The 27,812-nt window shown below is 50.9% G+C and overlaps 1 protein-coding gene across 2 annotated transcripts in view; it reads left to right on the plus strand.

Annotated features, from left to right (window-relative positions):
- The window catches only part of SEZ6 (seizure related 6 homolog), an 82,738-nt gene that overhangs the window by 21,590 nt on the left and 33,336 nt on the right, over positions 1–27,812 (plus strand). For both annotated transcript variants that reach the window (XM_032947317.2, XM_032947318.2), the window contains exons 2-4: positions 7,065–8,396; positions 9,276–9,409; positions 18,581–18,773. In XM_032947317.2, the coding sequence (XP_032803208.1) occupies positions 7,065–8,396; positions 9,276–9,409; positions 18,581–18,773 (1,659 nt within the window). The remainder of the gene's footprint in view (positions 1–7,064; positions 8,397–9,275; positions 9,410–18,580; positions 18,774–27,812) is intronic.

Consider the following 27,812-nt stretch of genomic DNA (forward strand, 5'->3'; position numbering starts at 1 on the left):
TCTGTCTTTCTGTCTCTCTGTCTGTCTGTCTCTCTGTCTGTCTCTCTGTCTGTCTCTCTGTCTCTCTGTCTGTCTCTCTGTCTGCCTGTCTCTCTGTCTGTCTCTCTGTCTCTCTGTCTGTCTCTCTGTCTGTCTCTCTGTCTCTCTGTCTGTCTCTCTGTCTCTGTCTGTCTGTCTCTCTGTCTGTCTCTCTGTCTCTCTGTCTGTCTGTCTCTCTGTCTGTCTCTCTGTTTCTCTGTCTCTCTGTCTGTCTCTCTGTCTGTCTCTCTGTCTGTGTATCTGCCTGTCTCTCTGCCTGTCTCTCCGTCTCTCTGCTTGTCTGTGAGTTTGCCTGCCTGCCTGTCCTTCCCTGTGTCGCTCGTTGTGTCTCCATGACCCTTTGCTGTGTTCTGTCTCACCATCTATCCCTATTCTTGTCTCCATGGCTGTTCATCTACCTTCACCAACGTCTATTGCTGATTTTCCTTCTCTCTCTGCTATCAACGACTCTATTGGTCCCTGTGTCTGCGTCTCTTCCCGTCTCTGCCCACCATACGTACATGTCTGCCTCTTTGAGTCCTCTCTCCCTGTCTTAATTTACCGCTCTCTCGCTCCATCTCTGTCTCTTTATCTATGGCCCCACACCCCCTACCTGCGTCTCTCTTTGTCCCTCCCTCCCCGCCTCCTCTGTCTCTCTGCCTGTTGCCTGTCTGCTTCCACTCTCCGTCTCTGGCCGTCTCTCCCCCCCCCCCCCAAGTGTCGTGGCCTCTGCCTCTCTCTGTCCTCCTCGCCGCCGCCGCCGCCCGGGGGCCGCTCCGCTCCGCGAGGGCCCTGCGGGTCCCCCCGTGGGAGCGGCGGCTCCGCGCTAATTGGTTTGGACGCCGCTGTCTCCATGGCGACGCCGTCTCCATGGCGACGCCGTCTCCATGGCGGCGACGCCGTCTCCATGGCGACGCCGTCGCAGCTTGCGGCCCTGTCAAATTGGTGCTAGCGGGGGAGCTTTGATTGGTTATTTATTTATTTGTCAATTCGCTCGCGTTTCATTTGCAAACCCCCCCCCGCCATCCCTCTGTACCTTTTACTCACATTTTGCAGCGGAAAATGGTGTATCGTGTAACAAACAATAACAACAAAGAAAGAAGTAAACACGTGGCAATTTCCCCGCGCCTCCTGACAAGGGCCGCGCTTTGCACGGCCGTCGAGCAATGGACGCGACAGACGGCAGTGAGGGAGGTCGCGCTGAGGGGTGGGCGCGCTGCCTGGAGTTGGTGATGGCTGTGTGGGGTGGAAGCGGGCATGAGGGTGGAGCAGCTGAGCTCGGCAGATGGGTCCGTGTGAAGTTGCCGTGCCCAAACGGCTCATTGATTTTTTCCAGTGAATCGATGACTTCAATTGAAACGTATTAAATGACGGCCATTTTAGAATGGAACGTCCGGCCTCCGAGACGCGGGAAACTCGGCTCCGTTGTGATGACGTCGTCGTGGGTCTCCATCCTAGGGCTTCCGCCGCTTCCGCTGAAAAGCCAGACCCCAACATATTTCTCTGGCTCTATTGTCGAACCCCGTGCAGTGGTCCTTCAGTAAAGTTCAACAACGCCAACACCGGAGTTACCGCATCTCGGCGCCGACCATTTCCTGCTGCTGCCCGAACGCAGATGCCGACTGCCGGACCGCCCCGGGCCAAACCCGGGCAGGTGTCAACCTCTACTCCACCCACATTGACCTCAAAGATCAGTGCCGTGAAAACACTTTGCTCAGCCTCGTGCGTTTAAACGGTCCATTAATGTAAATTGTGCAGAGCCACGGCAAAACCAAATCACCGGTCCCAAAGTGTCCGCGCGCACGTTTCGGGACACCGGGACACGATTTATGCCGCCTCCCAATCGGGAACACCTGGGGTATGCCCCGGTGATGGTGGAGCATTTTGGTGGAAATAGTTGGAAGGGAGTAAATGATTTGGAGGAAGCGATTGGGCCAGGGAGTTTGGGCCATCGGGTCTCGTGGAAGTAAAACCTCGGTGGAAGGATCGCGCGAGGAATTGGCGGTCGATAAAGGCAGATTCTGCTGATGAACCGCTAACACGGAGAGAGCGAGAAATGTGCCCCTTATTGAAAGTGTCTCCTGGCAGATACATTTGTCAAGATGTCTGCCCTCTGCTCCATTAGCCAGTGGACGAACATGGAGAAAATAATAAAACAAACTTCATATATGTTTCCGCTTGCAGCTGTAATTAAATATTGATAAAGTCATCTCATTAAGCCTGGGTCAATGCCACGGCGTGTGTGCTCACCGTAATTACAGGAGTCACAATCACGGGGGAAGCAGGTCAGGGCTGTTCGTCGCTGTAATCTCAGGAGAGCCACCGGCGTCATCGTCATTGCCTCGTTGGGATTTGCAGCATTGGATTTGAAAAAAGACGACCAAAATTTTGAGTGCCGATCCACTTCCCGTATTTTTCTACTAATTTTTTTCATCTTCTTTGGTTCTTTCGATAAAGTCACGTAGAATGAGAATAAAATAATAAAATAACACAAAAAATTCTCATGACGTTTTGGCCACAACGCAAGCCAAAACGTCGTGAGAATTTAATTGTGTTATTTTATTATTTTATTCTCATTCTACGTGACTTTACCGAAAGAACCAAAGAAGATGAATCCTTGCAGTCACGAAAGCTTTAAATCGAAATTTATTTTTTTCACATCACAAAAAAACGGCAAGGTCTTTATTTACCAAGTACAACAAAAAATAATATTTTTCTTTGGAATTGCAAATGTTGTGCTGAACTAGTAACGGATTGACATGTTTTGTTGATGTGACAAACCTTACTAATTGGCTGTGTTGGGTGGTGGCGGGTTTAACGACAAATTTATATTTACGCGATCTAACCCAGAAAAAAACCTCATGGTTTATCTCTGATCTTTAACAGGTAGTGAGTGTTGCGGAAGATATCTCGGTGAAAAAAAAGCATTCTCCACGGAATGCACGAATTGAAAAGGTGACCTCAGTAATTGCGAATAACTGTGATGTGCATTGTTACCACGTAAGTAACCAAATGATTGTGCAGGGTTATATCGTGTCATCGTAATCGATGACGAGCCATTCAGACGAGACAGAAGGCAGCAGCCCGGGTGGTGAGCCGCCGCCACCGACAATTGCCCCCCTCCCCCAAGCTCTGCAGTTCTATGTATATATTAATATATTTTCAACCCATTAATGAGCATTTATTCAACACTGTACCTTCGCACAAACACAAGAGGAAGGTCCCCCTCCCCTCCGGTTTAGTTTCACTCGACCGCAAGGGCAAGTGCGGTTAGCGAGCACCTAATGAAGGCTGGCGCAGTCCCCAAGGAGGTGCTGTGGGCAGGACCATGCCTGACCACATTTGTATCCCAAATGCTAATGAATTAAATCGATATATTGTACCAAGTGAGTCTGTCCCGTGGCCTCCTGCACCCTTAGCCTGGCACATCAGTCAACCCGTGACCTCCTGCGAGCAGCGTGCCTTTTGGCACTGCGCTCGACAGCCTCAAAGTGCAACCCAGCCTGGAGCGGACGCTGTGGCAACGTCACCGCCATTTCATGCGAACGGCGGCTGCTGCTGCTGCTGCTGTTGTTTGTGATGTCGTTTGGCCTTTGAGGGAGCTTCCAGAGATGCTTTTTTTCAAACAAAGCAAATGCGGTGCACTTTGTTTATGGTAATGACAAAGTGTGTGTTTGTTTTTTTATGAAATCTATATAATACAAACATAGTAATATTAATAAATGTATTTTTTAGTATCTAGTTTCACATATAAAACAAAAATCAGGCTTCAGCTGACCTTGACAAACCTTGACGTGGGAATCCTACCCATGTTGAAGTGGCGTTCATATTATAAAACTTAGTGGGGGGGTTTTGTTGCTGTTGTTCGCAGCCAATTGAAAGAGATGCGAATTTGTTCGTTGGCGATGCGCCGTGGGAGCTGAGCCAGCGGTGGATCGAGACGCTTCGCGGGCGAAACGTCGTCGCAGCGTCGATGTATAAATGGGCCGCGAAAGCTCTTCGGCCGCCGGTGAGGCGGAGGCAGCCTCGTCGGTCAGAATTTGGTCGACAACGGTGAACAGCTTTGCGAGGGTGACAAGCTTGTCGGGTGACGGAAGGCGTCGTGGCGAATTATTTTTGGCTTAAAACAACTACGACCACGTGGGCCTCACCCAAAAAAACTAAATCCACATCGTTGATATTTTATTCGCGCTAAGAGATATCTAATGCGGCGCTGACTCGGCGATCGCCGCCACCGCCACGTGCTTTGTCGGCCGCAGACGTCGCAGCTCAAGGGCCCCGAAAACGAGACGCGAAATCTGCGTCGCTGCCGCGACGCCCGGGTGACGTTCCCGGCCGCCGACAGCGACGGAGTCTCGATTTCAAAATTCATTGACCTTTCCGTTTAAGGGATAATTTGTTTTGGGAAATCCTGACCGTAAAAAAACACCCGACGGTGGCGAGCGCGTTTCTGGGCAGATGGAGGGGGCGCCCCGTTTTCGTTGGCAATCCGTGCCGGGCTCTGCCGCTCACGGCCACGCACGCGAAGAGAATGCGATTTTCACGCTCCAAAATAAGACCTGGAAGCTGTCGCCGTGGCGATTGCCCCGTTACCCGAGGTCATCGGCACGCTCGGGAGACGAGGGGGCCTGTCGCCTGCCAATTAAAAGGGGTGGAGACCGAGCTAAGTTAATTAGAATCTAAAACAAAATTGCCCACGGACGAAGAAAGAGACACCGTTAGCTTGTAATTGCCTGGTGCGGGGCGGCTGGGGGGTAGAGGAGTGTGGTGCAGCGACCGGGCCTGGAAAAAACTGTTGGGCGCAGTTCTGCTGTAGGTGAGCAGCTCACTCGCTGTTCATAACGAGCACCGCTAACAAGCGGATGGGCCACCGGGGGCTTCTTACGGAAACCTACGGCACGGTTTCTCGGGTTCATCATTCTCCCATCAAGCACCCATTCGTTCAATGGCCAGGGTGGATCGCTGAGTTGCCGGACCGCGAGCGACTGCTTTCGTGCAGTGGCGCGCCGACTGTGTGGCCCCCTTTGAATAATTGGTTCAGTTCATTCCATTACCATTATTTCACCCCCTTGACTTGTGTTCCACACTTTTCGTCCACTTTTGCTCGATGTGACGAAAACAGAAGATGGCAAGGGGGATTGGGGGGGGATGACGGGTTGTCAGCGTCTGTTCCCACGCGGGCGACGTCAGCTTTGCTGCATCGCCGCTTCGCAGAGCCCTTTTTTGTGAGATGCTCGTGATGTGATTTGGAGTTGTGCTCTGCATTATTATTCGACGAATGATTTTAAACATTTATCTCAAGCCCTCAACTGCTCGGTAAATTGCACCGAGCTCAAAGCTTGCGAGGTGGTAGTGCGGAGAGGTGGCGGGGGGGAGCTGGTGGTGCCCGAAATTTGGTGTGTATTATTGATGACCCCGCGGTGTTGATGTCTTTTCAGTGTTCGAATGTCCGGCCCGCCTTGCATTCCTTGCTTTTGAAGAGTGCAACATTTAATTTAACATTTTGACACTCTGCCCAGAAAGGAAAATATATATCTGATTTAAAAGATTTCCCTATTCATCAGCCCCGGTGCATACATTTTTTAGCGATGTAAAATTAAGCCCTTTGTGTTTTGCCACCTTCGCAAATTTCAAAATTACCCATAAATGATCATCGATAGCGACTGCCTCTTTCCAGCTCCCACAATTCCCAGGTTTCTTTGCGTGAGAGAGGGAGGTGTGGTGCCTCGGGGGAGGGGGGGGTGATGGAGTGGGATTGGGGGGCTCTCAGCTGGTTATAAATAAACCGACTCCATAACCCAAATCGAGCATTTCGGAGATGACGCCGATAAAGCTGTCCCCGAGAGAGGAAGCAAGACTGACCGGCTCTGCGAGCGGCGGATTCGGAGCTCGGCAATTGAGCCATCTCCTCAAAAACAAAATGGACGTCATCTGACGGGAGGAGGCGGTGGAGAGGGGAGGTGGGGCGGGCGTTGGTGTCACCCAGATTTTGATTCGCCGAGTATGGGGCGATCCACGGCGTCGTGGGTCGATGTCGATGAGGAAATGGTGGGCGAATTTCGTCTCCACCCGGTGGATAATGCCACTGAGAGGCTGACCCTCAAGCTCTTGATGGGTTTGCTTGAATCCCAGGATAGGCCGGTGGGAGAGTTGAAAAAGAGGTCAAGAGGTCAAAGTACACAAACGACGAACGTGGGGATGGTGCTCGTCTCTTTTTGGCAGGCCCGAGGCCACCGGTTGGAAATTCCACATTACTGTGCCAGAGTTTATCCCAATGTCGCCACTGTCGACTTAACACAAAGTGGTACACATCTTATTGGTCCCAGAGTGTAGATTATGATCTTGCTGGAACCAAAAAACCCCTCGACCATAATAGTCCGGCCCGCAACCACGCCGCTGTGAATTGAGATTCCTTAAATGCCGCCACATGGACAGAACACAGTTTTAATCAACGCTAGCACCAATCAATTCCTGCGAATAATTTGTGTAATTTATCGGTTCATTTCATAATGTTTCACCCCCCCCCCACCTCCCCCCCCACAGCGACTTGGTTAGTAATCACGATTTAGAAAGGGTCGTGATTTGGTTTGAGAAGCGGATTGTTATCGTCTTAGTTCTACCGTCCCGATTGTATTTGCCTTGTTCTGTTTCTCCCCCTCTCACGTGCACACTTACGTGCGTCCCGTTCGCCCCCAATTTATCACGGTTGGCTACGTACGGTGTGAAAGAAGTTCAACATACATACACATATATAGGGGAACATTCGGATAACGTGGCGTGCATCAACCTCGGCGCGCATTGTTAACGGCACCGCCACGGTAATATTCTACGCACGCGTCGCGAGCAACAATTTACTTTAATCAATCCACTCGTACACATTCAGTATACCTAACACCAAACAATTAAAATTCATCGGGAAGAGCAGTGGCCCAGTGGTTTAATCGCTGCGCTTTTAAACCCATTTACCCGGCGCAAAATGCCACGTGCACTCCTTTGCAATTCAATTGTTTGTCCGCCCCGTCGCTAAGTGTTTTCTTTTCAAACAGACGGGGGCGACGAGCCCATCCCCACGGCGTCCTCCTCCACGTCCCCGGCCACGTCTGCCACGGAGGACGACGAGGCCTCGGTGCTCACCGTGACCTCGGTGACCTCCAGCCAGACGGTGCAGCCCAGCTCCGGCACGCAGCGGATGCAGCCGGGGCTGCCGGCCATCGCCGGCGGCTCGGCACTCTCTGACCTCGTGCACCGCTCCCTGCTCAAGAAGGACTTCCTGGGCCGCGAGCCGTTCTTCAGCCAGCAGAACGCCGGCCGTCTCGTCGCGTCGCTCGAGAGCGCCAAGCGCGAGGGCGGCCGCCTCACGAACCCCCGCGACCTCGAGAGCGCCGACAAACCCGCTGGCGAAAAGCCCGGCCGCGATGACGACGACAATGACAACAACAACAACCGGCGCGACGACGGTCACGGCAGCGACGACGGCAATGACAAGGAGGCCCTGGCGGCCGCCATGGCGACCACGGTGCTGACCACCACGGTCACCACGCCGACGCAGCAGACCAAGCTCCAGATTTCCAACTCCGGGCAGACGGCGGCAGCGCCGGCGGTGGCAACGGCGGTGGCGTCGGCGACGGCAGGCACGACGTATGGAACCACCGCCGAAGTTCTCACCACGGCTCGCAGCACCGGCGCGGCGGGGCCCGGCGCTCGGCGCGGCGGCGGCGGCGGCGTCGTCCCGGCTCACACGACGGCCAAGCGGCAGGACGCCACCTGGGCCACGCGTGCCCCGGCCCAGCCGACCCTGCCCACTGAGCCGCCGGGCGACTACGCAGCTACCCACGCGCGCACCCGGCTCGTCACTGCCGCGGACCCCACGGGGACGACGCGCGATGCCGTCGGCAAGGCCCCGGCCGACGAGGAGCGAAGCGGCCCGGAGGAGCCGGAGCGCGGCGACGACGTCACTCCGCCGGGCGATGGGGCGACTGCGAGTGGCAGCCTTGCCCCTCTGAGCGCAGCCGCCGCCACCGGCGCCGCCGCCGTTGCTACAAATGAGGGCGGTGATGGCAAAGCTGCTCCCACGGCAACGGTTGGCGTAGAGGAGCGTCCGACCGAAACGAGTCCCGTGGCTGAGGCCGTGCTGCCGGAGATGGACAAGGACGAGTCGCTGGGTGTCGCGACCGAGGCGGTCGGACGGCCGGAGGTCACCGCGACCGTCGCTGCTGCTACCGCCGCTGTGGAGGAAGTAGAGGAGGAGGACGACGCTCTGTCGAGCGACGCTCATCCAGACGGCGACGCGGCCACGTCCGCCGTGACCGATGCCGACGAGGAGACGACCACCACCACCATCATCACCACGACCATCATCACCACCGTGCAGACGCCAGGTAAACGCGGTGCGGCGATTTTCGGGACTCGAGGGAGGGGAGGATTGGTGGAGGCGGTGACGGTGAAGGCAGCCGCACGTGGGCAGCTGCCATCACCTGACATCGGTTCAGGTTCAACACCTGTGACTTATCGAAAATAATTATTATGATGCTCGCGATAGCGCTGACTTTTTGAAGATGATCATTGTGATCTCCGTGGATGATAATCTTTCACCGCATGCTGATACATTTTTGTAGACGATCATTGGGATGATCATGAATGATCTAAGATGGTAAAGATGATGGTGGTGACAATTATTTATCAGAGAACTCTACAAAGATGACACAATACCTCCGAGACAGCGCGGCCTGGTTCGAGCTGCCTCTAACTTCCTCTCTTTTTTTCACCTACTATGAAGAAGGGCCGTTTCCCGAAACGTCACCCATTCTATATTTTTACCTCCTTAAGGCCCACGGTGTTATTGACCACTGTGAGTTTTCTTTAGCAATGCAGATGCGGCAGCTTTGATTCCATCACCGGGCAGTTGAAACAACGGTGCAAGTTTCTCAAAATCCCTCCGCCTCTCTCTTCTCCCGGCAGCGCAAATAGGGTCACCACTGCTAGTCGACCGGGGCAGGTCGTGTGTGGTGGGGCAAAGTGTGGGTACGTCCAAAAAATACCCGATTGCAGTCTCGTCGTGGAAGCGCCTTACATGCGTTCTGCAAGCAGTGGCATGACCAAGCAGTTGCACGGCTGCACATGTTTGAGCAAAGCGGTGAAACGACGTCTTCCCGAAATCCTCGTGGCTCGTGATTCGGCGCTAACTCGTCGATCCCCCCCCCCCTCCCCCACTCCTTTGTCGTCCGCTCCGCCGCCCCACCCCCCGCCTCCACCACCAGTGCCGTGCAACATGAACTACACAGGCCCTGACGGCTACATCGACTCGCCCGATTCGCCGGGGTTTCCCTACTTCAGCAGCCTGGACTGCACCTACACCGTGACGGTGTACACCGGCTACGGCGTCGAGCTGCAGGTGAGGAGGGCCTCGCAGCCGTGGGCCACGCTTCCCCTTGCACCTAAAAACAGTCTGTACAGAGCGGGGATGAGGCGTTTACCACGGCCCAAGTCGCACCAGTCCGTTTTAAACCTGGCTCGATTCTTGTAGCGAAACGTCCGGAGCGGTGCGGCTGTTATAGACCCCCCCCACCCCCCCCCGAAGGATCGAGAGGCTTGAGTTGATGCAGCAGCCGCAGCAGCAGGATTCGAATGTGCAACTTTCCGATCGCGAGTTCTGCGGGAGATTTATGCGGCCTCGCGGTGCCGTGTAAATACCACGGTTATGCGTCAACTCTACAAATACTTCGACTACTACTACGCACCGTCCGCTTCGCAGCGGACTTTGTTCGCAGGGATAGGCCATTGTCGTCCGCATCGCGGTCCAAATTTGAAAAATGCATCCGTGCAATTACACAATTTGGAGGAGGAGGAATGTTGAAAAGCCCAAGTAAAATGTACAAGACGTTCGCTGGAGTATACACCCAGCATCATCAGGTGTTCAACAAGAACTCAGGCTTATCTTAAAATGTTTAGCATTTATATACACTAAGATCTAACCCGAATTATGAATCAATCATATTGTGAAGCGTAATTCTAGTCACGAATGCCTACAGATGAAATTACCATCAACACACACCCGCAGCAACAACCACACCAGCACCAACACCTGCACCAACACCCGCACCAACACCAGCACCCTCACCAACACCCACACCAACACCTGCACCAACACCAGCACCCTCACCAACACCCACACCAACACCTGCACCAACACCCGCACCAACACCAACACCCGCACCAACACCAGCACCCTCACCAACACCAGCACCAACACCTGCACCAACACCCGCGCCAACACCAGCACCCTCACCAACACCCGCACCAACACCTGCACCAACACCCGCACCAACACCAGCACTCTCACCAACACCAGCACCAACACCTGCACCGACACCCGCACCAACACCAGCACCCTCACCAACGCCCGCACCAACACCCGCACCAACACCCGCACCAGCACCCGCACCAGCACCCTCACCAACACCCGCAACATCGTAAAATAAGAAGCGCCGGACGAAATGTTTGGCGATGCTCTGCGGAACCGCACACTTCACGGGCTGACTGCGGCAATGAGGAGCGCTCTCTGCGCAAGCGTCGGCGCCGGACAACGCTTTTGGGCGCGCTTGCAGCGGCGGCGGCTGTTGTTGTCTTTTTTTTCCTTCACCGTCCGTCCCTGCTGCAGCAGCCATAAATTTTAGAGCAAACGGGAGAACGCGCGGACGCGCGCGGCCCGCGTAATGAGATGCCGGGTGGCGGCGTTGCGCAGTGCGTCACTCTCGGAGCGCATCTCTGCCGGCATTTGCCGCTCGCTCGCTGTTGAGCCTGCCTGCTTTCGCCTGCTCGCAGGGGTTTCTTTATTGCAACCGGTACGGTCCCGACACCTGCTTCAAATCCTCTCCGCATACAGCGCAAATAAAAATACAGGGGGGGAGGGGGGGGTGGAGGGGGGAGGGAGGCATGGGGAGCCGTGGGGAAAATTACCGGAGTCCAAAATGCAGATTAATCAGATTTAGCACGGTTGGCTACGCAGGGTGCGAAAGAAGTTCAACGATACAAATTTGCTGCGTCAGACGAGGAATTTGGAGCGTGCAGGGAGTGTGCGGAGAAAGATGCGGGCAGCGAAAGATACGTGCGGAGATAGACCGAGTGCGGGGAGCGAGAGACAAGGATTGGGGTTTAAGGGTCCAGAGAGAGAGATGTGCAGAGAGAGAGAGATAAGATGGTTATAGTTGAGTGGAGGGAGAGATATGAGAACAAGGGAATGAGAGGATAAGCAGTGGCGGAGTTCAGTTAGAGACGCATATGCTGGAAGAGAGATGATAATGATGATGAGATGAATATCGTTGAGTGTTGGGACATAATAGAGGAGGGAGAGCGATGAATGCTGGCAGTACAGGGAGTCAGAGATAAGCAGTGGGAGATGTTAATTAAGCAAGAGAGAGATGAATGCGGGGCGATGGCGGTGGATGATGCGCGATTCGTAGTCGCTTAATTTTTCTCGAGCACTCATTCGAGCGCTTCTCCCAGACGGGAACGTTCCCCGTCGCGTCAAGAAAACGGCACGGAGCCCTCTCCCCCAACGGCTTTCATTTTCGACGTCGGCCGCGAAGACAAAACTCAAAACTCCACGACGCTCCCCCCCCCCCCACGTCACCGCGAGGGTGCGGAATAAAATCTGGTGAACCGTTACCACCAGGTGCGCACACACACACAGAGTGGACGGGCAAGTGCTGTTCATGAGCACCTATGCAGGCCAGAATGGCACACGAGAGGGTGGGTGGTCAGCACCACGCCCAGCCACCTTTGTATCGCCAGTGGCGGTACTCGCACACGCACGCAAGGAATACCGTCGAGAAAACGCACGCACGCATCGCCGAATACGGTTGCTCGGCATGGCTCAGCCGATCGGCGTTTTTCCGCCCGCCGCTGCCGGCTCTCAGGAGGCACGTGCGGCCGCGGCGCTCCACAAGCAGCCCGCTTCTCGTCGTGTCACGCAACGGCCACGTGCCGCGCTTAGTTTCCCTGGCCAATGACATCCCCGTCATGTCCGCGAGTCCTCTTTACCGGCGCCAAACTTTCTTTGCCCGACCCGGTTTTCTTTTCTTTTTTCCCAATCGAGCGATTTGCCCGAGACCCGGCGGCCGCCGGAGCGTCGTTCGAATCGGAGATGCGGAGTCGGGATCTCGAGTCCGGCTCCACGCGCCGTGCCGGCCTGCGTTGTGTTTTCTTTCGATCAACGCCACGATTCTCACCGCGCCACGACCCCGGTGTTTTTGGGCTCATCCGCTGTTTGTGGCTGGGGGGTGGAGGGGGGGAAGTTCCTCCTCCACTCGCCGATTTCACTCCGGTCGCTTGCTCCCCTGTCATTATTCAGTCGCGTCTTTGACAACTCTGCCATGGCTACGAGAATAGCTATCGTTCCCGTGAACTTCACGCGTTAATGCCTCCGCCGGCATTGAGAGCTCTTCCCACCGGATTCACCGGCTTCCCCCGTGCTGCGTTCAACTCTCATGTCGCACGGTGAACATTCCTCCGTCTTTCCTCGCGCCGCTCGACTTTGGCACTTGCTCCCTCCCGGCGACTCGTTGCTCCGAGTTCCTGTAGCATGGGCGCCGGTTCAACAAACGCGTCGTGCTTTGCACTGCTGCTGCCCCAACGTGCATGGCTTTCAGGCCATCGCGACCGTGTTGTATATAAATAAATAAATCGCTATTCAAAGGGACTGTTTGTTCCGAGGATGAACCCATACGCTGGAATGGACATGTGCCGTCGTCATAGATTATTTTTTTTATATATATAATCATTGACTTTGCAGTTTGCAGTGACCGGCTTTGACCGGCTGAGTGCTCGAATTACGTCATCATCAGGCCTCTGGTCAATCCACTGACCAGAGGCCTCACGATTCCGTAACGAGTCGCCTAGCAGCTGCCAACGAGCCGAGTTCATGTCTCCATTTCTCCACGGTGCGCATACAGCCGTTCTCCCTGCAGGGCCAGCGGAGAGTTGTAACAATCCGAGTTTACTGATATCATTATTATTATTATTTACGATTACATTTGTTTACCGGTTAAGCCTCACCGGGTCTCAAGACTCTTGCTAAGTTTTTTGCTGCAGTTGCGACGATTGACATGCATTTGCCAATACACTAACTTGCTGTGTAACTTTGCAAATGTTTTGCTGGTTCTGGTCCAACTCCGATTAGCACGGTTGGCAACGTACAGTGCGAGATAAGTTAAGTATGCGTACATGACGCCGGCAACACCCTTTCTTTTTACTCCACCGCTTCTTTAACGTCCACCGTGAGAAGCAAACAATGGGTTTTGATGGTGCAATGCGCGCCCGCAGTACTCTCCAGGGCGACCGCGGGGCCTCGAACCGCGAAACCTCTGCAACGACCGGCAAGCGCGCCACCGCCACGGGAACGCCCCCCCCACCACCACCACCGTGACCGAGCTGCACACTCACTGCTGTGGATCTCACTCGGGGAAGGGGGGAGGGGGGCAGCGGCTGCGGGAGCGGGGCTAGGGGGATGCGAGGGGTTATTGTGTAAAGCAGCGGGGAGGTGGGAAATTACCATCGAAATTTCCATCGCGAAAGGGGGGGGAAGATTTCGGGGGGGAAATGCGAAAACCTCAGCGCTGTTGTGAAATTGGAGTCGCTTAACTTCTCACCCCCCCCCCCCCCCCCCACCAAGCGCAAAAACAACACCAAGCAGGGGTCAGGGTGTTGATGAAGTGATTTTTACATAAATAATAGTTCAGCAAATAATTGTCAACGTAATTTTGGCATCGTTGAGCAATAATGTTGGTTTTGGATGCGGGCTCAATGTCATTGCTTTTTCCTTGGGTGGAATTTCTCATCCAAGAATCCCTGCCGATGCTCAATGTCTGTGGGAGATGGCCAATAAATGGCACCACAGGTCTGAGGCAAAATAATCTAAAATATATGAACAAAATAACGTAGATTCTGACATCATAAATTATTCACATACACTCAGCAAGCACCTTACCCACACAAACGCACGCATTTACGACGTGAACCACAAATGCCTCGCCTCACCCCGCGTAAGGCGTCGCTGATACCGGAAACACAACAGCAAATGGCGTGTGGGTTTGCGTGAAGGCATCACTGTGGAAATATCCAAAAAGCACAGAATCGCCGACTACGGGGAAAACAAAAAAACCCATTTGTGTCAGCACAGCTGCGATGTCCGCCAGCCGCGATGACACGGCTAATTTGCCTCGATGGCTCAGTTTGGCTGAAAGACGTCGTTCGGGGGGTTGGGGGGGGTGAGCTGTCGGTGTCCGTGGAAATCTCTGCCGAGGCCGGCGATTCCCTAGAAAAATGTCACTCTCCCTTCCCAAGTGCGCGGCAAAATGAGGAGTGGAGTTTCTGGCACCGGCCACCACCAGTGACTGCTCCTCACATCTTCGTGCGGAGACCATGAGTACAAGCCTGGCGTGTGCGCCTGGCGCGTGCCTGGCGCGTGCGTGGCACGTGTGCGAGCCTGGCACGTGTGCGTGCGTGCGGCAGCTGCTTTCGTTCGGCGGTGCCCAGATGGTGGCGAGGAAATCTGGCGAGGGGTCGCGATCTCATTCCGCGCAGCCCTTCAGCAGCCTCGACGGGGGGGCACGCGCACAGCCCCGTTGCGCGGTTTTGGTCATTGATTAAATTTTCTTTTTTTAAAGTTAATTTGTTGCCGCAGAAGAACCTCTGACCTCACAAACACCTGCCCCCAGCGGATTTGTATTTTTTCGTTTTTTAACAACCTCACGACGCGTTGGTGGATGCCTCCGCTCCACGGGGCCTTTCTGCGCGCGTCAGCCGCCGCTCGTTCCTGGCTACGTTGTTTTTTTCTGATTTTGCCTCGTCCTCTTGAGTTTTATGGACCTTTGCCACAATCCACGACTGGACGAAGGGCCACCTCCTCAGGCCGTGTGGGCCATAGTGGGTCGTTTGATGGTACTTCACCACGCTGGCCGACACTGAATAAGCCACAATCGAATATCGCTCCAGGAATACGATAGTCTCGTCCACAGAGCCAACTGGGCGATTGGATAAAACAATTTTAATTTTACGCGGTTGAAAAAAAGCATTCATTTTATTATCTTTAATGCTCTACAGTACGGGATGTGTGGTTTCAAAAGGGTGGGGTGGGACTCTCAGCCAGCCTCTCCGACACTGCGTGGTCGGTTGAAACGTAACAACACGTGACCAAGCGCATTCTGGTTCAACCGAATTGGTGCCTTGCCAAGTGCCCCCACCACCCCACATCGCCAACGTTTTTTCATCCTCCTCCTGCTCCTCTTGCTCATCCCTCCTTTTCATCCTCCCTCCCTCGTTCCTCGTCTCTCCTTCTTCCTCCTCGCTCCTCTTGCTCATCTTCCGCGAGGACCGTCCCCGACCCTGGCTCGTCTTGCCACCTGTCGTCTCCGGAGGGAGGGTTTCGCAAAGCGGCGCCGCCGCCTCTTCGGCTCGGCCAGCGTGACCCTCGTGCGCGCGCGGCAGAAGAAAAAGGGAAAAAAACCCCGCGGACGATCGCGTTCGCCGCCGCCGCCTCCGAGCAGCGCATCCCCCGCCGGGGGTCGCCAACGAGCGCCCAAAGGGCAGCGGCCGTCAAGGGTCAAGTTTCGACGGGGAAAATTAAAATGGCGACGTTGGAGCCTCGATCGAGAGACTCACTAGCGCGTCCTGCCCCGCTCCACAGCAGGCACCTTGCCCCCCCCCCAACCCTCCCCTCCCCCACAGCCCCCCCCCTCTCTCCCCCCTGCCCACTGTTCACTAAAGACATTCTTCTCCACATGAACGTTTGTTCAAAGATAGTTTCCCTTGTTTGGGCTCGCGGTCGAAACGTCTGAATGGCGCTTTTCACGGGCGCGGACGATGGGTTCTGTGGACGTCGCGGCCGGACGCTCGGGGAATGCTGCGCCAAGCGATCCATGGGGCTGTGGTGGATGGTGGAGGGGGGGTTAACGCTAAAGGGGGGGGGGGACTGGGGCGGGGACCTTCGTGCAAGAGATGTTACAGAGCCGCGACGTCGGTACCACGGATGTTGAGGAGCGGCTGCGGCTGTTCTCTCGGCCATGCCCGGGAGGGTGAATCCGTGGCGAGGAGCGGTCGTGACAAATTGGTGGCAAGGTCGCACACACACAACGGTTGTCAGCAGTTTTGTGTTCAAGTTTCAACTTTATTCTGTTTAATGAGGTGAGAACTCCAAGAGACCTGCCGGATAGTTTCATTTGCAAATTGACCTGGGTCACCAAAAATGACAAAAGCAATAATGTAAAAAGCAACAGCGGCAATGAAGTCTGTGGAAATCAGAAGAAATTAAAAAGCGATGCACGCACACACACACACACGAACAAGATAAAATCCGATGAAGACCATGTCGTAGTGGAAACGATGGCGGGAGTGCAGCTGTGAGAGGATCGGAGGAAGCGCGCAAGTGAATCGCGATAATTTAAATTCTGCTGCCGGCTAGGTGAGAGGGCCTCACCGCAGGGTTTAGCTCAGACTGCTTGATGACGGTGATCACTAAGATGACGGCGATGATGACGATAATGATGATGACGATAAAGATGATGACGATAACGATGATAATGATGACGTTGGTGACCCACAGTCTGCTCCGCGCCTCGCCTCGCAAGCCGTGCGCAAATTGGCCCAAGCGTTTGCAGAAAATGAGACGAGTCTCGCGCTCCCGTCTCTGACCCTGTCACGCTCGTGCGGAACTGTGAACGCCCCGACTAAAGGCTCGTTTCGCACACGCGGTAAACGGCACGTGGTTGACAGCACCAGCACGTGGGTGACAGCACCAGCACGTGGGTGACAGCACCAGCACGCACGTGCTCCTGCGTGCGCTCGCATTGTGCGGGACCCTGCGGGCGCGCACGCGTTGTGCGGGCGAGCGTGAATGGGAAGCGGCGGCGTATTGGGTAAGCGCACCGCACTACGAACCCCGTTGTTTCGAGTCCCGGTCACGGCCAATCGCAGTGGTGAATGTCTGAACCAGTCCTGGGGCCTCCCCTATACGAGTATCAGCACTGGGGAGACAAAGGCAGCCGTGTATGGGGTTGACAACTCTCACCCCCTTGCGAGTTCCTACGGAGGGTAACGTGGGCCGGTGGAGCAGCAGCGGCCGCAGTAGCAGCGGCATTAGCCACGTGACGCATCGTGCACTCCCCTCGCATTTTGATCTCCGTTGGCGATTAGGTGACCTTTCTCAGAATGTGCTGCCCTGGCCACCCATCATCTGCTGGACAGGAGAAGGCATTACAGCCTCTCTCCCTCTTCACCGAGATACGTTGAACCTTTGGTGTTGTCCGGCTGTCGGTGCTAGACCGGCTCCAAGGGGGGTCACACAGGGACCCCATGCGGAAAAGAGAGGAGGGCTCCCTTGCCTGTAAGATCGCTGGTTCACCAGCGTCGATTGAAGCAAGCCTGACGGTCTGCTTATGAGATGCCGCGTGATGAAAACCGGTCCACAGTTTGTGCTTGTCTCGAAACTGTGATGCTGAATTGATGCACTCACAGAAGGCCGTGCGGCTGATGGGTCGTGTTAGAAATGCTTTCTTTTTATTACACGCTTTTTATTAACTCACTATGTCTGTTGTTGTTGCATCCTCAAATATTGTAACTAAATTTTAACCCACTTCCCAATGTGGTATCGACTGCAAACTTTGTATATTTATGTCATATTGATGCAATACTATATTCTATCATAAAAACTAAAAAGATATATTTTTAAACAAATAAATGCGCCGTTTAAAAATAAATTTATGCAAACCAACACACCTGAAGATGACCATTTGAGTTATGGTCGAAACGTCGTGAGAATTTTTTATTGTTTTATATATATTTTATTATTTTGTTGTTTCTCTTCAACGTGACTTTACCGAAAAAACTAAGAATATGAATTACTGCAGTCACGAAAGCTTTAAATGAAAATTATTTTTTTATGTTTTGTTTCGGCTTGGGTCTAATTGTCCATGCTCAACTCACGTTGGCTGTAAGTCACCACGGTCCCCTTACGTTATGGCAAGCTTCGGGGCCACTTCCTGGAGTCGTGGAGTTCTTCCATTACGAGTACGGTACATTTCATTAAGGCGTGTTTTTAAAAAAGTTGTTTTAACTTATTACTTATTTTCTTTTACTTGGAGAGACGGAGATGTGAAGGAGACTTTTTGTCCGCTTATCTATTTTGACTTGGCAGGGAGGGCTGCCGCGGTAGGGTGGCACGGCGACGACGCTTAGCATCATTGTTATCGTTTGTTTGGTTTATTTTTGACAAAAAAATATATCTCCCAAAGAAATGGACATTGGAAGTAATAAGCTCAGTCATTCGTGTCGTAATTAAATGCCGATTGCCCGTTATGATAAGAAATGTAACAGTACTGCAGTCATAATTTTTCATCGTCCATGTGATCATTCTGTTACTTATCGTGCAATGAACAGCGTCTTTGTCGTAAGCATTAGAGATTGTAAAGCTGCGAGGATTTGAAGGGGTTTTAGCAGGTTTATGTCGAGTGAGCTTCAGTAAGAAACTCAACACGATCGTCCTCCATACACCCTGCCCGTTTCTGTCCAGGTGAAGACCCTGAACCTGCTGGAGGGGGAATTGTTGTCCATCTACAGCATCCTCGACGGCCGCCCCCTCGTGCTGGCCAATCAGACGCTGCTCGTCGAGGGTCAGGTGATCCGGAGTCCGACCAATCAAGTGTCGGTTCATTTCCAGAGTTTCCAGATCGGAGTCCCGGGCTCGTTCCGATTCCACTACCAAGGTGAGTTGCGGCTGCAAGGGGATCCTGTCATTAGATGTTTGCTTATTCCATTATTTGATACTAATGTTGTGTTTTTTTATCTGAATATATTTCATGCAACGATTGCATGGCTGCAATACAAAAGAAGATAAGATGCCGAATACTGAAGTCGGGTCGCCTTTGGCCATTTGCTAGCCACAGAAATAATGCACAACTTTGCACAATTTGATGAGTTATATTTCTCTCCATTCGTTAAGCCTCAGCACTAATCGCGATTACCGATTACTGACGCGATTTGTCCTCCTCCGCGTTTCCCACGCTGCTTTTTCCTCCATTTTGCTTGAGTCTCAAGAGCCCGCGGTCCGCACCGCGTCTGCTTTGACGGAGACACGTTTTGGTGTCTTCGGGAGGGAGGGGGAGCCTTAGGGGCCGTCCATAAATGACGTCACGTGATTTTGGATTATTTTTGACCCCCCCCCCTCGTCACACGGCGTCACAAAAAGTCAGACCCCCCCCCCTCAAATATGACGTCACAAAGCTCTGCCCCCCCCCCACCCAAAACCATATTTCCATTTTGAAAATAAAACATGCTTCAAATCGCTTTAAACTATTGTCATTGTAGTGCGTATTTAATGTGGCGCTGCACTCTGACGTTGTAGGAGTGTCGTTATAACAATTAGTGTTGTTATAACAATTCTATATTTATTTAAAGTTGCGCATTTTGATGTGACGTCACATTTCTCAACCCACCCCCCCCCCTCTCGTCACACATCGTCACAAAAATCTGCCCCCCCCCCTCCCCAGGTGCGTGACGCCATTTATGGACAGCCCCTTATGACGCGAAAGAGACTTTCGCGAATAATTAGGCTCGCTTCCGCGATTTTTTCTTTTAAATCACCATTGCCGTTACTGGGGCCATAAGGGCCGCAGCATGGAGCCACTGGAAGGAGAATTGGGAGAACTATAATGTTATTCCGCGGATATAATGCGGTGTTTACACACGCGAGATGGTGCAACGCTGGGTCCCTTCTCTCCCCCACTTGCGGAGTTGTGCAAGGCGGCGCCTTCGTCCACGGCGCTCTACAACAATTATAAAACTGTGCACAAGGTGACAGTGGTTGAGACGAGCACTGTGGGGATTATTCAAAGTGGTTGCTGTAGTTACGGTAAAACATTGGTCGGCAGCGCTTGCTTCAAGTGAATCTACTCTACTGTAAACACACTACGTGGCGGATAGCGAATAATTGTAACAACAGTAATCCTGTAATCAAGACCTATGGCCAAATCACCCAGAGGGCACCCGATCTTGTCACATTTCATAAGCTAAGCAGGTGTTGAGCCTGAATGGGGGACCACCACCATGCCAATAGGAGGCTGTCACAGGCTGCTGCTGCTGTCAGGCAGCAGAAGGCAGTGCAGCAAGATCCATCATTGTACTGCACTCTCTATGCTCCCACGTCTATGCTCTCCACCTGGCATTGAACCGTTGCGGTGACATCCGGTCACATATGTACACCGCAGGGAGAGAGGCATGCAAACTCCACATATACAGGCCCACGACATCCTTTGTATACTTGGCGAAGTAGTTAACATCTCACCACCACAACCAACACGGCGTAGGCAGACCTTAATCCAGCAGTGGATTCACGACATTTCTGCAAAATTTTATACACTGTAAAAATAACTGCAGCCAAAAAAAATCGTTAAGAAAGAACAAACTGTTTACAAAATCCTAATGGACCTCCTGTAACTGCGTAAGATACCGTAATTGGTAATGTGTGGGCAATGAAATCTAATTCAATCACAGGAAGGATTTTTTCCCCAAACCGTACAGCATCCATTCCATGTGCAAGCGCTATTTTAAAAAAATGAAGTCATTTTCAACCATCGCCCCCCCCTCTCCGGCCTGCGCGCTGTGCGTGTGGGGAGGGCCGAACCGCGCTGCTGTCGGCGCGATCCCAATCCTCCGCCTCGGCGCTCCTCCGGACCCAGAGGCAAGCGGCGCTCCACCTCAAAAGCGCTTCCCAAATTTGCAATGACAAAAAAATCACAAATGGCCCCAGCGGCCCCACGATGGCGTCTTTATCAGAGGGTCGCATTTATCCATCACGCCAGCTACCTCGGCGGCGGAACAGAGCCCAGCCGGATCTCTTAGAGGTCGCCCCACAACACCACGGATTCGTGGATACATATGGTAAAGCCAGTCATTATGAACCCATCCGCCTCCCACCCCTCGCCTCCCCACCCCCTCCTACAGATTCACGTTTTTTTTGTTCCATTACGAACTCGGCTCCCTGTGACCAACGCCTGCGGCCAGACTGGTACTGGTTGCCGGCTCTTGTGGGCTTTGCTTTGCATTGGGGGGGAGGGCGGCTGCTGACGTGATTATAGATAATACACGAAGCGTCCTAGATAATACACGAAGCGTCCTAGATAACACACGAAGCATCCTAGATAATACACGAAGCGTCCTAGATAATACACGAAGCATCCTAGATAATACATGACGCGTCCTAGATAATACACGAAGCGTCCTAGATAATACACGAAGCGTCCTAGATAATACATGAAGCGTCCTAGATAATACACAAAGCGTCCTAGATAATACACGAAGCGTCCTAGATAATACACGAAGCGTCCTAGATAATACACGAAGCGTCCTAGATAATACACGAAGCGTCCTAGATAATATATGAAGCATCGTAGATAATACACGAAGCGTCCTAGATAATACACGACACGTCCTAGATAATACACAAAGCATCCTAGATAATACATGAAGCGTCGTAGATAATACATGAAGCGTCCTAGATAATACACGAAGCGTCCTAGATAATACACGAAGCATCCTAGATAATACACGAAGCATCCTAGATAATACACGAAGCATACTAGATAATATATGAAGCGTCCTAGATAATACACGAAGCGTCCTAGATAATACACGAAGCGTCCTACATAATACACGAAGCGTCCTAGATAATAAACGAAGCGTCCTAGATAATACACGAAGCATCCTAGGTAATACATGAAGCATCCTAGGTAATACACGAAGCATCCTAGATAATACACGAAGCGTCCTAGATAATACATGAAGCGTCCTAGATAATTCACGAAGCGTCCTAGATAATACACGAAGCGTCCAGATAATACACGAAGCGTCCTAGATAATACACAAAGCATCCTAGATAATACACGAAGCGTCCTAGATAATACATGAAGCGTCCTAGATAATTCACGAAGCGTCCTAGGTAATACATGAAGCATCCTAGGTAATACACGAAGCATCCTAGATAATACACGAAGCGTCCTAGATAATACATGAAGCGTCCTAGATAATTCACGAAGCGTCCTAGATAATACACGAAGCGTCCAGATAATACACGAAGCGTCCTAGATAATACACAAAGCATCCTAGATAATACACGAAGCGTCCTAGATAATACATGAAGCGTCCTAGATAATTCACGAAGCGTCCTAGATAATACACGAAGCGTCCAGATAACACACGAAGCGTCCTAGATAATACACGAAGCGTCTTAGATAATACACGAAGCGTCCTAGATAATACACGAAGCGTCCTAGATAATACACAAAGCATCCTAGATAAGACACGAAGTGTCCTAGATAATACATGAAGCGTCCTAGATAAGACACGACGCGTCCTAGACAATACACGAAGCGTCCTAGATAAGACACGAAGCGTCCTAGATAATACACGACACGTCCTAGATAATACACGAAGCGTCCTAGATAATACACGACACGTCCTAGATAATACACAAAGCGTCCTAGAAAAAACACGAAGCGTCCTAGATAATTCACGAAACGTCCTAGATAATACACGAAGCGTCCTAGATAGTACACAAAGTGTCCTAGATAATACACGAAGCGTCCTAGATAATACACGAAGCGTCCTAGATAATACACGAAGCATCCTAGATAATACACGAACCGTCCTAGATAATACACGAAGCGTCCTAGATAATACACGAAGCATCCTAGATAATACGTGAAGCGTCCTAGATAATACACGAAGCGTCCTAGATAATACACGAAGCGTCCTAGATAAGACACGAAGCGTCCTAGATAAAACGTGAAGCGTCCTAGATAATACATGAAGCGTCCTAGATAATACACGAAGCGTCCTAGATAATACACGAAGCTTCCTAGATAATACACGAAACGTCCTAGATAATACACAAAGCGTCCTGGTAATACACGAAGCATCCTAGATAATACACGAAGCATCCTAGATAATAAACGAAGCATCCTAGATAATACACGAAGCGTCCTAGATAATACACGAAGCATCCTAGATAATACACGAAGCATCCTAGATAATACACGAAGCATCCTAGATAATACATCAAGCATCCTAGATAAGACACGAAGCGTCCTAGATAATACACGAAGCGTCCTAGATAATACACGAAGCATCCTAGATAATACACGAAGCATCCTAGATAATACACGAAGCATCCTAGATAAGACACGAAGCGTCCTAGATAATACGTGAAGCATCCTAGATAATACACGAAGCGTCCTAGATAAGACACGAAGCGTCCTAGATAATACACAAAGCGTCCTAGATAATACACGAAGCGTCCTAGATAATACGCAAAGCGTCCTAGATAATACACGAAGTGTCCTAGATAATACACGAAGTGTCCTAGATAATACACGAAGTGTCCTAGATAATACACGAAGTGTCCTAGATATTACACGAAGCATCCTAGATAATACACGAAGCGTCCTAGATAATACACGAAGCATCCTAGATAATACACGAAGTGTCCTAGATAATACACGAAGCGTCCTAGATAATACACGAAACGTCCTAGATAATACACCAAGCGTCCTAGATAATACACGAAGCATCCTAGATAATACACAAAGCGTCCTAGATAATACATGAAGTGTCCTAGATAATACACGAAGCGTCCTAGATAATAAACGAAGTGTCCTAGATAATACACGAAGCGTCCTAGATAAGAGAAGAAAGCGTCCTAGATAATACACGAAGCATCCTAGATAATACACGAAGTGTCCTAGATAATACACGAAGCGTCCTAGATAATACACGAAACGTCCTAGATTATACACCAAGCGTCCTAGATAATACACGAAGCATCCTAGATAATACACAAAGCGTCCTAGATAATACATGAAGTGTCCTAGATAATACACGAAGCGTCCTAGATAATAAACGAAGTGTCCTAGATAATACACGAAGCGTCCTAGATAAGAGAAGAAAGCGTCCTAGATAATACATGAAGCGTCCTAGATAATATATGAAGCATCCTAGATAATACACAAAGCGTCCTAGATAATACACGAAGCGTCCTAGATAATACACGAAGCGTCCTAGATAATACATGAAGCGTCCTAGATAATACACAAAGCGTCCTAGATAATACACAAAGCATCCTAGATAATACATGAAGCGTCCTAGATAATACACGAAGCGTCCTAGATAATACACAAAGCATCCTAGATAATACATGAAGCGTCCTAGATAATACACAAAGCGTCCTAGATAATACACGAAGCGTCCTAGATAATACACGAAGCGTCCTAGATAATACACGAAGTGTCCTAGATAATACACGAAGCATCCTAGATAATACACGAAGCGTCCTAGATAATACACGACACGTCCTAGATAATACACGAAGTGTCCTAGATAATACACGAAGCATCCTAGATAATACACGAAGCGTCCTAGATAATACACGACACGTCCTAGATAATACACGAAGCGTCCTGGATAATACACGAAGTGTCCTAGATAATACACGAAGCGTCCTAGATAATACACCAAGCATCCTAGATAAGACATGAAGCGTCCTAGATAATACACGAAGCGTCCTAGATAATACACGAAGCATCCTAGATAATACACGAAGCATCCTAGATAATACACGAAGCATCCTAGATAAGACACGAAGCGTCCTAGATAATACGTGAAGCGTCCTAGATAATACACGAAGCGTCCTAGATAAGACACGAAGCGTCCTAGATAATACACAAAGCGTCCTAGATAATACACGAAGCGTCCTAGATAATACGCAAAGCGTCCTAGATAATACACGAAGTGTCCTAGATAATACACGAAGTGTCCTAGATAATACACGAAGTGTCCTAGATAATACACGAAGTGTCCTAGATATTACACGAAGCATCCTAGATAATACACGAAGCGTCCTAGATAATACACGAAGCATCCTAGATAATACACGAAGTGTCCTAGATAATACACGAAGCGTCCTAGATAATACACGAAACGTCCTAGATAATACACCAAGCGTCCTAGATAATACACGAAGCATCCTAGATAATACACAAAGCGTCCTAGATAATACATGAAGTGTCCTAGATAATACACGAAGCGTCCTAGATAATAAACGAAGTGTCCTAGATAATACACGAAGCGTCCTAGATAAGAGAAGAAAGCGTCCTAGATAATACACGAAGCATCCTAGATAATACACGAAGTGTCCTAGATAATACACGAAGCGTCCTAGATAATACACGAAACGTCCTAGATTATACACCAAGCGTCCTAGATAATACACGAAGCATCCTAGATAATACACAAAGCGTCCTAGATAATACATGAAGTGTCCTAGATAATACACGAAGCGTCCTAGATAATAAACGAAGTGTCCTAGATAATACACGAAGCGTCCTAGATAAGAGAAGAAAGCGTCCTAGATAATACATGAAGCGTCCTAGATAATATATGAAGCGTCCTAGATAATACACAAAGCGTCCTAGATAATACACGAAGCATCCTAGATAATACACGAAGCGTCCTAGATAATACATGAAGCGTCCTAGATAATACACAAAGCGTCCTAGATAATACACAAAGCATCCTAGATAATACATGAAGCGTCCTAGATAATACACGAAGCGTCCTAGATAATACACAAAGCATCCTAGATAATACATGAAGCGTCCTAGATAATACACAAAGCGTCCTAGATAATACACGAAGCGTCCTAGATAATACACGAAGCGTCCTAGATAATACACGAAGTGTCCTAGATAATACACGAAGCATCCTAGATAATACACGAAGCGTCCTAGATAATACACGACACGTCCTAGATAATACACGAAGTGTCCTAGATAATACACGAAGCATCCTAGATAATACACGAAGCGTCCTAGATAATACACGACACGTCCTAGATAATACACGAAGCGTCCTGGATAATACACGAAGTGTCCTAGATAATACACGAAGCGTCCTAGATAATACACAAAGTGTCCTAGATAATACACGAAGCATCCTAGATAATACACGAAGCGTCCTAAATAATACACGAAGCGTCCTAGATAATACACGAAGCATCCTAGATAATACACCAAGCGTCCTAGATAAGACACAAAGCGTCCTAGATAATACACGAAGCGTCCTAGATAAGAGAAGAAAGCGTCCTAGATAATACAAGAAGCGTTCTAGGTAATACACGAAGCATCCTAGATAAGGGAAGAAAGCGTCCTAGATAATACACGAAGCATCGCGGATTAAACGGGAAGGGGGGGGGCACAAGATATCCCATTCCCCCACCGCCACCCTCCCTCCCCCACCCCATCCCCCAACTTTTGGATTGAGGCGGAAAACCCTTCATGTCCCTCCGAGCTTAATTGATCGGGGAAGACCCCCTTGGCTAATTGACAGGGGTCCTCGTGGTTATGATTTTAATGGGCAAGGCCCCCTCTCCCCCATTGGCTAGTTGACATTTGCCTCCTTTGGTAGTTGACAGGTGTCACTATGGCTAATAGATAATGGTCTCCTTAGCTAATTGACAGGACCCCTCCTTGGCTAATTGACAGGACCCCTGCTTGGCTAATTGGCAGGAGCTCCCCCTGGCTTGTTGACCATTTAGTCACCCAAGTTCATTAATGCCAGGGTTTGAATCGCACAGTGGCCTTGAGCCCTGGAGTGTTTGATTGCCCTGTCGTAGGAACATTTGACCACAGTCGCCGGCATTTGAACATTTTCCATTATTTCTTCGTTCGTCGTATCAACGTGGGCCGACCGTCTTCGGAGTGGCCAAAAAGACAGATTTTATCGCGGTTATTCAGAACACTGAATTACGGCTGTGTTTAGACGAGTTATAGATCGAAATTGTGATTTTAATCATCTCAACAGTGCTGTTAGTTTAGCCTTTAACCAGATTAAAAAAATAACATTCTGGGATGTGAAGAATGGAATATTGATTTAGTCCGTAATGTCACGCTTTATTACATCAGGACGCTTTCAAAATTGCTAATGAAAAGCATCAATCCTTCCTTTATACAGTGCGCGTAACACGACAAAAATCGAGACGCGTATGACGAAGGCATGTTTATTTCGAATAATATATTTATTTTTGCGACTCCGCCTCCAAATTACGCGTACCAACAACAAAAACCCACCTATAAAAAGAATAATATGATGATGATAATAATAACAATACTCTTCAGACTATCAGGTAGGCGTGACCTCATTAATGATGTTATTCCGTGGAAAATTACCGGGTAGGGCCCCGGCACACTCCCCACCGGCGGGCGCGCTTGCGACCTTCCTGTTAGCGGCGCGGCGGTGCAAGCAGCTCATTGGGAGTCGTGCGGCGTGCGGCGTGTGAACGTGCGTGCGTGCATGCGTCCCACATGCACATGCGTACGTGCGTATACGTATGAGGTGCAAGCGGGACGCACGCATGCACGTACGCGCGTACGTGCGTAAAAGGTACGCGCACGTACGCGCGTTCGTGCGCGTACCAGCTGCCGCTTCCTCTCGAGACGTCGCCGACCCTGATGCCCACCGCCCCCACAAACCCCCCCCCCACCACCACTACCACAACCCCTTCCAACCCATCCCCACCCCACTCCACCACGGACCACCAGCGAGGCAAACGCCCTCACGCTTGCCGAAAGTGGCAGTCGTGGAGCGCATGTGCATGCGTTTATCTGTGTGTGCAATGGTGCATTTGTGCCTGTATGCATGTGTGTGTGTGCGCATGGGGAGCGGTGGTGTAGCGGTGAGCGTGCTGCGCTACAAAC

The sequence above is a fragment of the Petromyzon marinus genome, chromosome 5, assembly GCF_048934315.1.
Source record: "Petromyzon marinus isolate PM22_M1 ecotype Great Lakes invasive population chromosome 5, UKy_Petmar_22M1.pri1.0, whole genome shotgun sequence".
In the NCBI taxonomy this organism is placed as follows: Eukaryota; Metazoa; Chordata; class Hyperoartia; order Petromyzontiformes; family Petromyzontidae; genus Petromyzon; species Petromyzon marinus.